Source organism: Phocoena phocoena, chromosome X (assembly GCF_963924675.1).
Source record: "Phocoena phocoena chromosome X, mPhoPho1.1, whole genome shotgun sequence".
NCBI lineage: Eukaryota > Metazoa > Chordata > Mammalia > Artiodactyla > Phocoenidae > Phocoena > Phocoena phocoena.
The window spans coordinates 31,934,204-31,946,573 of NC_089240.1; the positions used below are offsets into that span (position 1 = coordinate 31,934,204).

A 12,370-nucleotide genomic window follows, 5' to 3' on the forward strand; every position below is an offset into this window, starting at 1 on the left:
CTGGACCCCAGAGATGGGCATGAGACGCTAAGGCTGCTGCTGCCGCCGCTAAGAAGCCTGTGTGCGAGCACAGGTCACTATCCACACCCCCCTTCCGGGGAGCCTATGCAGCCCACCACTGCCAGGGTCCCGGGATGCAGGGACAACTTCCCCGGGAGAATGCACGGCGCGCTTCAGGCTGGTGCAACGTCATGCCGCCCCGCACTCCGTACTCCTCCCTCCCCCCGGCCTGAGTGAACCACAGCCCCCTAAGCAGCAGCTCCTTTAACCCCGTCCTGTCTGAGCGAAGAACAGACGCCCTCCGGCCACCTACACGCAGAGGCGGGGCCAAATCCAAAACTGAGCCCCGGGAGCTGTGAGAACAAAGAAGAGAAAGGGAAATCTCTCCCAGCAGCCTCAGAAGCAGCGGATTAAAGCTCCACAATCAGCTTGCTGTACCCTGCATCTGTGGAATACCTGAATAGACAACGAATCATCCCAAATTGAGGAGGTGGACTTTGAGAGCAATATTTTGATTTTTTTCCCTTTTCCTCTTTTTGTGAGTGTGTTTGTGTATGCTTCTGTGTAAGATTTTGTCTGTATAGCTTTGCTTTCACCATCTGTCCTAGGGTTCTATCCATCCGTTTTTGTGGTTTTTTTGTTTTTGTATAATTATTTTTTTTATTTTAGTAACTTTATTTTATTTGATCTTTCTTTCTTTCCTTCCTTCCCTCCTTCCTTCCTCCCTCCCTCCTTTTTTTCTTTCTTTCTTTCTTTCTACTTTTTCTCCCTTTTATTCTGAGCCGTGTGGATGAAAGGCTCTTGGTGCTGCAGCCAGGAGTCAGTGCTGTGCCTCTGAGGTGGGAGAGCCAACTTCAGGAGACTGGTCCAAAAAAGCCCTCCCAGCTCCCCAGAATATCAAATGGCAAAAATCTCCCAGAGATCTCCATCTCAACACCAATACCCAGCTTCACTCAGCAACCAGCAAGCTACAGTGCTGGACACCCTATGCCAAACAACTAGCGAGACAGGAATACAACCCCACCCATTAGCAGAGAGGCTGCCTAAAATCATAATAAGTCCACAGACACCCCAAAACACACCACCAGACGTGGACCTGCCCACCAGAAAGACAAGATCCAGCCTCATCCACCAGAACACAGGCACTAGTCCCCTCCACCAGGAAGCCTACACAACCCACTGAACCAACCTTAGCCACTGGGGACAGACACCAAAAACAACAGGAACTACGAACCTGCAGCCTGCAAAAAGGAGACCCCAAACACAGTAAGATAAGCAAAATGAGAAGACAGAAAAACACACAGCAGATGAAGGAGCAAGATAAAAACCCACCAGACCTAACAAATAAAGAGGAAATAGGCAGTCTACCTGAAAAAGAATTCAGAATAATGATAGTAAAGATGATCCAAAATCTTGGAAATAGAATAGACAAAATGCAAGAAACCTTTAACAAGGACCTAGAAGAACTGAAGATGAAACAAGCAACGATGAACAACACAATATATGAAATTAAAAATACTCTAGATGGGATCAATAGCAGAATAACTGAGGCAGAAGAACAGATAAGTGACCTGGAAGGTAAAATAGTGGAATTAACTACTGCAGAGCAGAATAAAGAAAAAAGAATGAAAAGAACTGAAGACAGTCTCAGAGACCTCTGGGACAACATTAAACACACCAACACTCGAATTATAGGGATTCCAGAAGAAGAAGGGAAAAAGGAAGGGGCTGAGAAAATATTTCAAGAGATTACAGTTGAAAACTTCCCTAATATGGGAAAGGAAATAGTTAATCAAGTCCAGGAAGCACAGAGAGTCTCATACAGGATAAATCCAAGGAGAAATATGCCAAGACACATATTAATCAAACTTTCAAAAATTAAATACAAAGAAAACATATTAAAAGCAGCAAGGGAAAAATAACAAATAACACACAAGGGAATCCCCATAAGGTTAACAGCTGATCTTTCAGCAGAAACTCTGCAAAACAGAAGGGAGTGGCAGGACATATTTAAAGTGATGAAGGAGAAAAACCTGCAACCAAGACTACTCTACCCAGCAAGGATCTCATTCAGATTAGATGGAGAAATTAAAACCTTTACAGACAAGCAAAAGCTGAGAGAGTTCAGCACCACCAAACCAGCTTTACAACAACTGCTAAAGGAACTTCTCTAGGCAAGAAACACAAGAGAAGGAAAAGACATACAATAACAAACCCAAAACAATTAAGAAAATGGGAATAGGAACATACATATCGATAATTACCTTAAATGTAAATGGACTAAATGCTCCCACCAAAAGACACAGATTGGCTGAATGGATACAAAAACAAGACCCATATATTTGCTGTCTACAAGAGACCCACTTCAGACCTAGAGACACATACAGACTGAAAGTGAGGGGATGGAAAAAGATATTTCATGCAAATGGAAACCAAAGGAAAGCTGGAGGGCTTCCCTGGTGGTGCAATGGTTGAGAGTCCGTCTGCCTACACATCACCATAGACCCTGATAACGCAATTCCCTATATTCTACACGTATGCCCTTGGAAACGTGGTGTATTCAAAGGTAACAAAATTGTTAATGAGATATTATTAACTACCATACTGGGAAAGATGCGTGATGAGAATAAATTAAAAAGTAACTTAAAAAAAAAAAAGTAACTTAAATTTCCCCTTTCTAATAAATAACCCAGAGGGAAATTTAGTTTTCCATTTCAGTCATTACCTTTCTAAATAATCAGAGCTTTGGGGCATACATTTTATGTCTATAGTGCTGTACTCTCTTGTCCATTTTTTAATATTTATTTGTGGGGCAAATTCCTGGAAGTAGAAATATTTAGTTAAGCCATTTACATTTAAAATTGTGGTAAACACTTTCAAATAGTTATATCAATTTATGAGCCAGACAGTGTCCTATGAGAATATCTCTTTATAGGACTAGGTATTATAAAAACATGTACATATAGTTAATTGAACATGAAAAATAGGTTAAAGGCTTTGGTATATGTGAAGTTTTCTTTGTTTCTCTCTAGTAAAACATTCATTTATGCAAATTGCCTGATGGTCCCTGAAAATAATTGCTTGCTTGGGAATGGGAGTGAGGGGTATTCCTACAAAGCTTTTGATGAGAGAGGAGGTGAGAGGTGTAGAAGACTAACAGGGAAGAACTGAGGGACTGTAATTCATCAAAGGAATAATTGTTCTATTCGGGAGAGAATTCAGTGTCCCATGGTGGTTAGATCCTGCTGAGGAAATTATTAAAATGTTGGTAAATGGATACAATTTAAAAATGTAGAAAGCATACAGCCAGTAGCAATCTTTTACTGCCTGGAAGTACTAGCCCCTCATCCTTGCTTGCCTCAACAAAGATGTTTTAGGAAAAGGTCTGTACCTAGCATAGGAGGTGTAGAGAGCTGCTCCAAATAAGAAAGTACATAGAGAGTAGGATGAATGCCAGCGCTGTTAACAAGCAGAAGGGAAATTTCAGAATGGCAACCACAGTGATCCAGTTACCACCACTGTAATAGAATATGCTATGGGTGAAGAGCCAACCGCGCATCCCCACTCTCTACTTCTAGTTGGCTTGACCTCAAATGTCACCATAGTCATAGCTGTTAGCATCTTGTGAAATCTTCCTGTCACTTTTCAGACATTTGGCTTTACAAAGCCCATTAACATTTCTCCATGTGATAGGTAGATTTTGAACTAGAGTGAGCTTATTCCAGGCATTTCAATAAAGTAGCATATTTTTTGCCATTTTTAATGTAATTCACAGGATAGAAATGTAAATTTCAGTTTTCATTTTAATCATCAAATGACAATCCTAATGCTCCTTAGTTCTGGAATTTTAACTAGTCTTTTGTAAAGGGTAGCAAGTGATTCAAAATTGCCTTTATTATTTTTTATATAAGTAATAAATCTGAGTTTCCTGTTCTATAAAAGGCAGTGAGGTCTGCTGTGTGTGAGAAGGAACGTAAGAGGAACTTCAAACGGTAGAACATTGTTGAATTAGGAGTGTTTATGACTCCTTTAAGCAAAACAGAGCTGCTGATCCATGAATCAGACTCTTAAAGTTATAGAAAGGGAGCTAAGAAGAATTAAATAATCAGATTTAATATATCTTACCTTTGTATAGTCATCTTTGTTGATTTTGGCAGCATTTCTGAGACCATAAAACTTCAAAACGTATTTTCACTGATCATATAAGCACTCTTAGCATGCTGATTTGAAGGACTTTAGAAGAAATTTGGGGAACTTAAAGGCAACTCAGGATACATCGTTAGGTGAGGATGAATTGGTAAATATTGCTGGCTACACAAGAGCTTTTGCAGGCTTCATAATTTTGAAAAATATTTGCAAGACATGTTCATGATTGTTCTTCCCAGGGCGGTCCCTTAAATTTGAATTAATGTTGCCATTATGATTTGGACAAGCTGAGCCTGTAAAGAAGGCAAAGTCCATTTTTATTGATATTACTGTTGGAAGGCTGCTACAATATTTTAAGCAGTGTAAATGTAATTGCTTCTGAACAGTTGTTAATCTGTTGTAATATAAAGAAAACTAGACTAAAATTTTCATACATATATGAGAACGTTCCTATTTGTGCTGGTTATGTATATCATGTATATCATCCATCTTATAAAGAAAAAACTTTGTGCACATTTTCAGTTCTGTCCTCAATTATATAAATAATTATTTACAAAAGGCCTATAATTTGGAAAGTCTTGGTAAATATAGTAGTTATAAACAAAGCTGATCTTTAACCAATTACGCTCTGTTAAAATATTTTCACAGATGCTTTTCCTCATATGTTGGCAAATAACTGTTTGAGCTCCACTTAGGTGTAACTTTTGATCTCTAGCCACCACAGCCCCTCCCTTTGGCCCCCCCAGACTTCCCAACAATTCAGCAACAAATAAAGTGTTAACACATGCCTCAGGACTTGGATCCTGTGTCCTTCCTGACTGGTCAGAGCTGGAATATAGGTTTGATAGTTATTTCAAATATTACCACTGGATACAAAGATAGATGTCATATGGTTCCTGCTTCCTAGGAATTCATATCTGGTGATAGAAATAGATATCCATAAGTCATCTCAGTACAAGGTACACACTGATGTACCACGAGTTTAAACATGGCACTGCAGAGCATGATATTGGGAAATGTTAACCCTAACAGTGGGAGTCCAAGAGGGCATCTTAGGGGATAATGGGTTTATCTGGACCTCAAAGGATGAACTGGGATTTATCAGCCGATACGGTGGGGAGCACATTCTAGCAGAGGAAACAACCTTATTGAAAACACAGAGAAGTTACTTTCTGTAAATAATGAATAGAGGGGTGTGTCTGGAGTGTGTGTTTGTGGTAGCCAATGCAGAGTGACATACAGTTAGAAAAACAGGCAGACTTTGCTGGACAGAGTTGTGTTTTACTTCTTACTGCAGTTGGAGCCATTGAAGATGTCTGAGGGGCATGAGTCAACTGAGTTTTAGGAAGAAAAGTCTGGAGGTAACATGTAAAATGGATAGGAGGTACAAGAGAGGGTGGATAGATCTGAGATCATTTAGGGGCTTTTAGCAATATTCTGGTTGATTAGTTCTCAGTATTAGTTTGTGCCTCTTCTCCCAAAAGCAGACCCTGAGAAAAGAGTTTAATTGCAAGTAGTTTTCTTGAGAGGTGATCACAGGAAGCACGCTGACCAAATGGGGAAGTAAGATGCTGAAGGGAAAAAGTCAGAAAATGAGCTAGATATCAGATTACTGCTGAGACCTGGGGAACCTCACTGGAAGCTTTCTGAGAGAATTGTCAGGCTGAAGGGTAAAGAAATTGGGGTAAACATCCTCTACCTCCTTTCCCTCAATGATTAAAGTTTGTTCTTAGGGCAGATTCCCATGGCAGTGAATTCCCACTGGAAAAGTCATAGCAAACCACTGGTGTGAATGCGAACTGTCTGCAGAGGGGATTTTCATGGGGCACTGAGTCATATGTGGCATATACTAAAGTAGGTGTCATGGCATATTAATTGGTAGGTAGAAATTTTGAGAAATGGATGGAACTGGAATTATCACAGGAGCCTGCAGTGAACTGCAATCATGTTTCAGGCGTACCTATGTGGAGGTTTAAATTTGAATGCCTCTTTGGCCATGCAACAAAAAATTAAGGTTGACCACTTAAATGAACATTAAGGGCAGACCAAACTAGGCCAGTGATAGTGGGTTAAAAAAAACAGAAGTGAAGTTTCAAGAAAAGTAACAATGGAAAATGATGCTGTAGCAGCTTGGGTTTCCAGGGAATCAGACTCTGAGATGGGAGATTAGTTTATAGGACATTTATTAGGGAATGTGTTGTGATCAACACTTGTGAAAGGAAAAGGTAAGAAAACATACTGACCAGAGGGAATAGTTGAGTTTCTGGACAGGCGGAGTGAAGGCTTTTAGTCAACTCACTGGGCCCTCTGAAGCTGGGATGGTCCTCTTCATAATTATCCCTTATGATCCCCCAGTTGTGAGGAACATACTTTCATCTCCAGGGAAGAAGTCTTTAGAAATCCTTCCAATTTTTAATGACAAGTTAGGAGAAGGGGACTGGGCCTTTATGCTGCTGTGCTGATCAGTCATTGAAAGTGGACTACATGTGGAAGGAGGTTTGACCTTGGGTGAGGCTTTTTTGTTTTTTCTCTCAAGGCGCCATGCCTAAAGAGGGCTTGACCAAATAGTCATTTTCCAGCATTATTCCTAGTAGCAACAGAAATAAGTCCTTCATTCCTGAAAAGGAAAATGGTTGATGTAGTATAATGTTTATCACAGCTGCATTTGATGAAGAGTGAATAAGGAGAGAGAAGGGAGAAAGGCGAGTCAGGTGTACTTCTGATAGTAAGCAACTCTAAGGAAGGTGATACCATTAACTGTGAAAGAGAGATCAGCAGGATAGATTTACTAGTTAAGGAGGGAAAGCCCAGTTCTATCTTGATTTGAAGATTATCTTTTTTGTGTCAATAAATTTCAGAAAAATGGAAAAATATTGAATCAGTCAACCTAGATATGAAAGCATAGAACCTTAAAGGGAAACAGACACACAAAATTAAGCAAACAGAAACACCATGTGTAAAGGCAGAAATGTGTTAATGACTAAATGCATTAAAATGTAATGGCCTAACACTAACAAACGTAGTAAGGTAGATAGCTAGGGGGAAGCAGCCGCAAGGCACAGGGGTATTAGCTCAGGGCTTTGGGACAGCTTGGAGGGGTGGGATGGGGAGAGTGGGAGGGAGGGAGACGCAAGAGGGAAGACATATGGGAACATATGTATATGTATAGCTGATTCACTTTGTTATAAAGCAGAAACTAACACACCATTGTAAAGCAATTATACCCCAATAAAGATGGTTAAAAAAAAAAAAAAATGTAATGGCCTAATTCCCTCCTTAACAGCCAGAAAATGACCTCTCTGGTTATTAGAATGCAAAAAGCTAATATTACTGTCCATTATTACAGGATTAGTATGTAACAAAATATAGAAATGTAGTAATGGCCTGTGGCTTATTTGTAGTAGTGAAATATGCAACTAAATTTCCATTCATCTCAGGTAGAAACTTGATTTTTTGTACAAGGCCAATATTTAGTGAAGATGATTAGGCATTAACGGTTAGCATACACTTTAGTAACAATAATCCTTAGATTTATTTTGATTGCAATAACATGATTCACAAATATGATTTAGAGATGTCTATAAACATGCATGTTCACAACATAGAGCAACTCACTCCTAATATAGCACTAAGAAAATGAACTTGTAAGAATTAAGGTTATACAATTGGATATAACCTACATATCATTTTTTCTAATAGTTTGCTCCATTTGCTCTTCAGTAATCTACATGGAACACATATGTCTCTGGCATAACTGTTCTGAGTTTCTTATGAGGAAATCACAGTAATCAGCTCAGTGCCCTCCAGCTTGTGAATATCAGGGTGATAATATAACTTTAAAAAGCAGATTTTAATAAAAACAAACAGGTGACTGTCTAAACTTGTGGGGATACCACTAGGGCCCCCTTTCTGTGAAGAGAAATGAAGAGTTATGAAGCTAAATAATTAATTTGGGGTTTGGTAGTCCAAAAATATAATGTGAAATCGGGACCCCAAACCGTGCAAGCCTGGGCTCTTTGACAGGTTTGTTTTCTGATTCCCAATTATGACCCCGAAAGGCAAGACTCCAGGATACCACAGAGTAGTTCATATTCCAGAACAGATATCTCCAGTGATGGCTCAGTGCAGTGGATTCCTGCTTTCTTAGCTTGTATGTGTGTTTAACTTAAACTTGTCGGTTGAGAGAGGATTCTCTGAACATCTCTTCCAACATATTATGGAAATGGCGATCCCTAGATATCTTTAAACAGCTTTTATCTTGCTGTTAACCAATGCAGTTGATTTATCTAACCTAAGCATAAGACTTCATAATTATCCCTTATGATCCCCCAGTTGTGAGGAACATACTTTCATCTCCAGGGAAGAAGTCTTTAGAAATCCTTCCAATTTTTAATGACATTTATTTGTGATCCAAAAAAAAGTTGGGACGCGGGGACTTCCCTGTTGGCGCAGTGGTTGAGAGTCTGCCTGCCGATGCAGGGGACACGGGTTCGTGCCCCGGTCCGGGAAGATCCCACATGCTGCGGAGCGGCTGGGCCCGTGAGCCATGGCCGCTGAGCCTGCGTGTCCGGAGCCTGTTGCTGCACAACGAGAGAGGCCACAACAGTGAGAGGCCCGCGTACAGCAAAAAAAAAAAAAAAAAGGGTGTGGGGTGGGAAACTTGGGTAGTTGAATATCTTATCTTTGTCTGCAGAGTCGTGGAGGTCCACAGGACTATTTATTGAACTATGAGTCATTTAAATTTATGAACTAAAATCAGCCTGAAATAATTTACTATGTTGATCATGGCATGGTAGCCTAAAATGATCTCTAAACATTAAACAAGAGTATTTTTACACCTAAAACTAATATAATGTTATATGTTAGTTTTATCTCAATTAAGAATAAATATTTAAAATTTTAAAGGATATTTTCATAAACCATTCACTTACAGTGTCAAGTATTTAATTGTTCAGGATACTACATGGACACAGGTTAATACTGCACTTTAACTGTTTATTCTACAGTAGAAAACTAAATGCTGAGAATCCACGTTTTAAAATGGTTTCCAGTCATGTTAGTAAATTTAGCCTCTACCCTGAACATTCACGATAAAGTAGTCTTAAATTCTCTCTTATATCCATGCCCCTTGACAAGCTGATAGCTCTAGAAAGTTGGTAACAATGGTGATTTTGATGTAGCCCACAATTACCTTGTATTTTTTCAGCAGCAGCCGAAAGTGCTTTTTCACTTGCTGAAAAGTGATTGCATTCATTCAGTTCAACACAACTGTAAATTAGAGCTAAGATTTATTTCTGAAAATTTGCAATTCAGAAGTCCTTATGCTAGAATGAGATCTATTATGACATTGGCACAAGAAAGCCTGCTCTAAATGATTGCAAACAAGCTTTTAGTCAGCTTTGTGTGCACGGCCCCGGGCGTCCCCGGGAGTCCCGACCAGCAGGACAAATCCTTGTGAGTCCGAGGAGGAACCTGTAGGGGTTGAAAAGGGAAGAAGGGGCAGGAGACGCGAAAGAATGGAGGCAAGACAGAATCCTGATCAAGCCTCAGACTTTTATTGCTGCAGTAGCTGTATTTATACAGTACAGAGAAAGGGGGGCGGGATCCAGAATAAGGGAAGTACTTGGCAAATTATCATTGGTGCTGCGTGCGCGGGCTTTCGTTTTAGGCGCGGGCTTTCATCTCATTAAGCAGGAAGAGAAGCAGGATGTCGGCCATCTTCTAATGGTGAAAACTTCTTGGCTCCCAACAGCTTTGCTAAAGATTTTTTAAAATTTCTTTTTGATGAACTTCTGCTTAATGTCAAAATGGAATGTTTAATGTGAGCATAACAAAGTTCTTATGTTAGGCCTATGTTTAAACAAGATAGGAATAGTTTTTATAGCTGGTGTCCTGCTACTCTTCACTATCTAGACAGATATGTATTACCAGTTGCCATCCTTGAAATAGAAATTCAGTTCAAAATTTGATTTCTAATATTGTATGTGATGAGAAGCCTGCTTGTCATGTGTATTTTCAGAATGTGATGCTGAGCAAAAGTAGTGCTATTTAAATTTGCATTTTTTCATTTAAAGTTTGGGCAGTATGTTCACGCTAACCAGCACATCACAATGGCAAAATTGAACATCTTTTCCTTTGCTGTCTCTTATCTTACTGCTATTGTGTTGCAAAGGAACACGTTCTGAAGTCACTTGTGACTTCAACCTCCAATTATATCATTCTCTGGTTGGGCGACCTTGGTAGTATACTTAACATCACTGATTATCAGGTTTCTTACATGTAAAATATAGATAATACTTAACCTTTCCTTAACCTTAACCCAGGGTAGTTATGGGCAAAAAATGGGAATATATGAAAAGTACTCATCTAGTAGGTGCTCAACTAATGTTTATCACTCTTATTTAATATGCTAGCTCCCATTTTTTAAAATTCCCTAACATGATATGGATATATGCAAGGATTTAGGGCTTCTTTTGTCTCCACTCTCGCCTAGTTTGTCTCAATGAAAATGCCAGAGAAAGTGCTATCAAAAGCTTGGCTAAAACTGAATTTGGATCTTGCTGGCCTGTTCCCACCAGTGTTGTAGACTGTGCACAGTTATAGGAGCATAAAAACCAATTAGATGCCACTGGTCTTTCAAAACAAATGTTGGCTGCTTTAAATGCCATAAAGCATTTTCATGCTCTTTTAGGTGAAAAATATGGTTTACAAAAAAAAAAAAACAGGGCCTTGAGGCACTGCAGAGAGAATGAATTGGGTTTGTTTGTATCCTCTCATGGTCTTCTGGGAGTTCCTCTCTGCTTTCACCATCTCTGCTTTCCCAGACAGCCTCTGCTCTGATGTTTCGTAAAAGCTCTAGCCACCTGCATGGTATTACCCTGGGGGGCTTGTGAACACTAGATTTTTTTTTCCTGCCCCTAACCGCAAAATCAAAATCAGTATTAACTCTAGTCTCAAGGTCTACTCAGATGATTGGCTAAAGGTAAATTCATGCACATTAATAGATCAATGAGCGACAACAAATCCTGCATTTTCTGCCTTTACATGGGATGATCTGTCCTTTGAGTGCCAGACTAGCATTGGCCTGCAGACCAACACCTGGCATATAGCAGCAGGTATTCGGTCAGTGTCAAATGGAAGAAGCAATACATTTCAAAAATAAAATTATTTCTAAAATATTTTTTAAATTGCTTAGTAGTGCAGTGATAGGAGTGCAGTAAAATATGAGAACAAGGAAGATTTAAAAACTTGAAGAAAAACATAAATTTGAAAACTGCATATATTCTGTCAAACTGAAGGAAGACACTCTTGCAATTCCAGTGTTTGCCGTGGGGTCATGTGTCAGAGATATAGTTCTCCCTGGGAGTGCAAGGTAGGCCGTAGATGCTCTATTGAATATGAATTTAAGTTGCTTTCAGAAGAAGGCTCTAGTGGCTTCCCAATCCACCCATGATATTCTGGTTAAAAGCTTCATATTTGAATTTTGAATGAGTGATATATATATATGTATATGTATGTATATACACACACACATATATATCATTGTTATTAAGAAAATAAAACTTTCTCCCTCATTTTGCCACCTCTCTCTCTTATCCCCCCCTCCTGTGTTTGTGTATGTTGTGTGTGTGTGTGTCTGTGTCTGTGTGTGTGTGTGTATGTATGTATCCTGCTTTACTAGTCAAAAGAATTTGTGTATTTTGTGAGGAGTTATTTATAGTAAAATGAAAATATGATTTGGCAAGTCATTGGCTTTTTGTTAAATTTATTTATCATTTATTTAATTTTTGGCTGCATTGGGTCTTCATTGCTGCGTGCGGGCTTTCTCTAGTTGTGGCGAGCGGGGGCTAGCCTTTGTTGTGGTGCTCGGGCTTCTCATTGCGGTGGCTTCTCTTGTTGCAGAGCATGGGCTCCAGGCACGCGGGCTTCAGTAGTTGTGGCTCACGGACTCTAGAGCGCAGGCTCAGTAGTTGTGGTGCACAGGCTTAGTTGCTCCACGGCATGTGGGATCTTCCTGGACCAGGGCTTGAACCCTTGTCCCCTGCATTGGCAGGTGGATTCTTAACCACTGCGCCACCAGGGAAGCCCCCAAGTCATTGGCTTTTCTCAAGTAAAACTTTTACTGAAGAATCTCAGAGAGAGGGCTTTATTGTAAATAATTTATTCATACACTTTTAAAAAAAAATTTCAAATTCAATGCATCCTTCATAGAGGCTTTCTAATA

At 39.6% G+C, this 12,370-nt stretch overlaps 1 protein-coding gene across 1 annotated transcript in view; it reads left to right on the forward strand.

Annotated features, from left to right (window-relative positions):
- CFAP47 (cilia and flagella associated protein 47) overlaps positions 1–12,370 on the forward strand; it is a 503,782-nt gene that overhangs the window by 355,225 nt on the left and 136,187 nt on the right. The window contains 1 exon segment of the mRNA XM_065900147.1: positions 2,479–2,566. Within this exon segment, the coding sequence (XP_065756219.1) occupies positions 2,479–2,566 (88 nt within the window).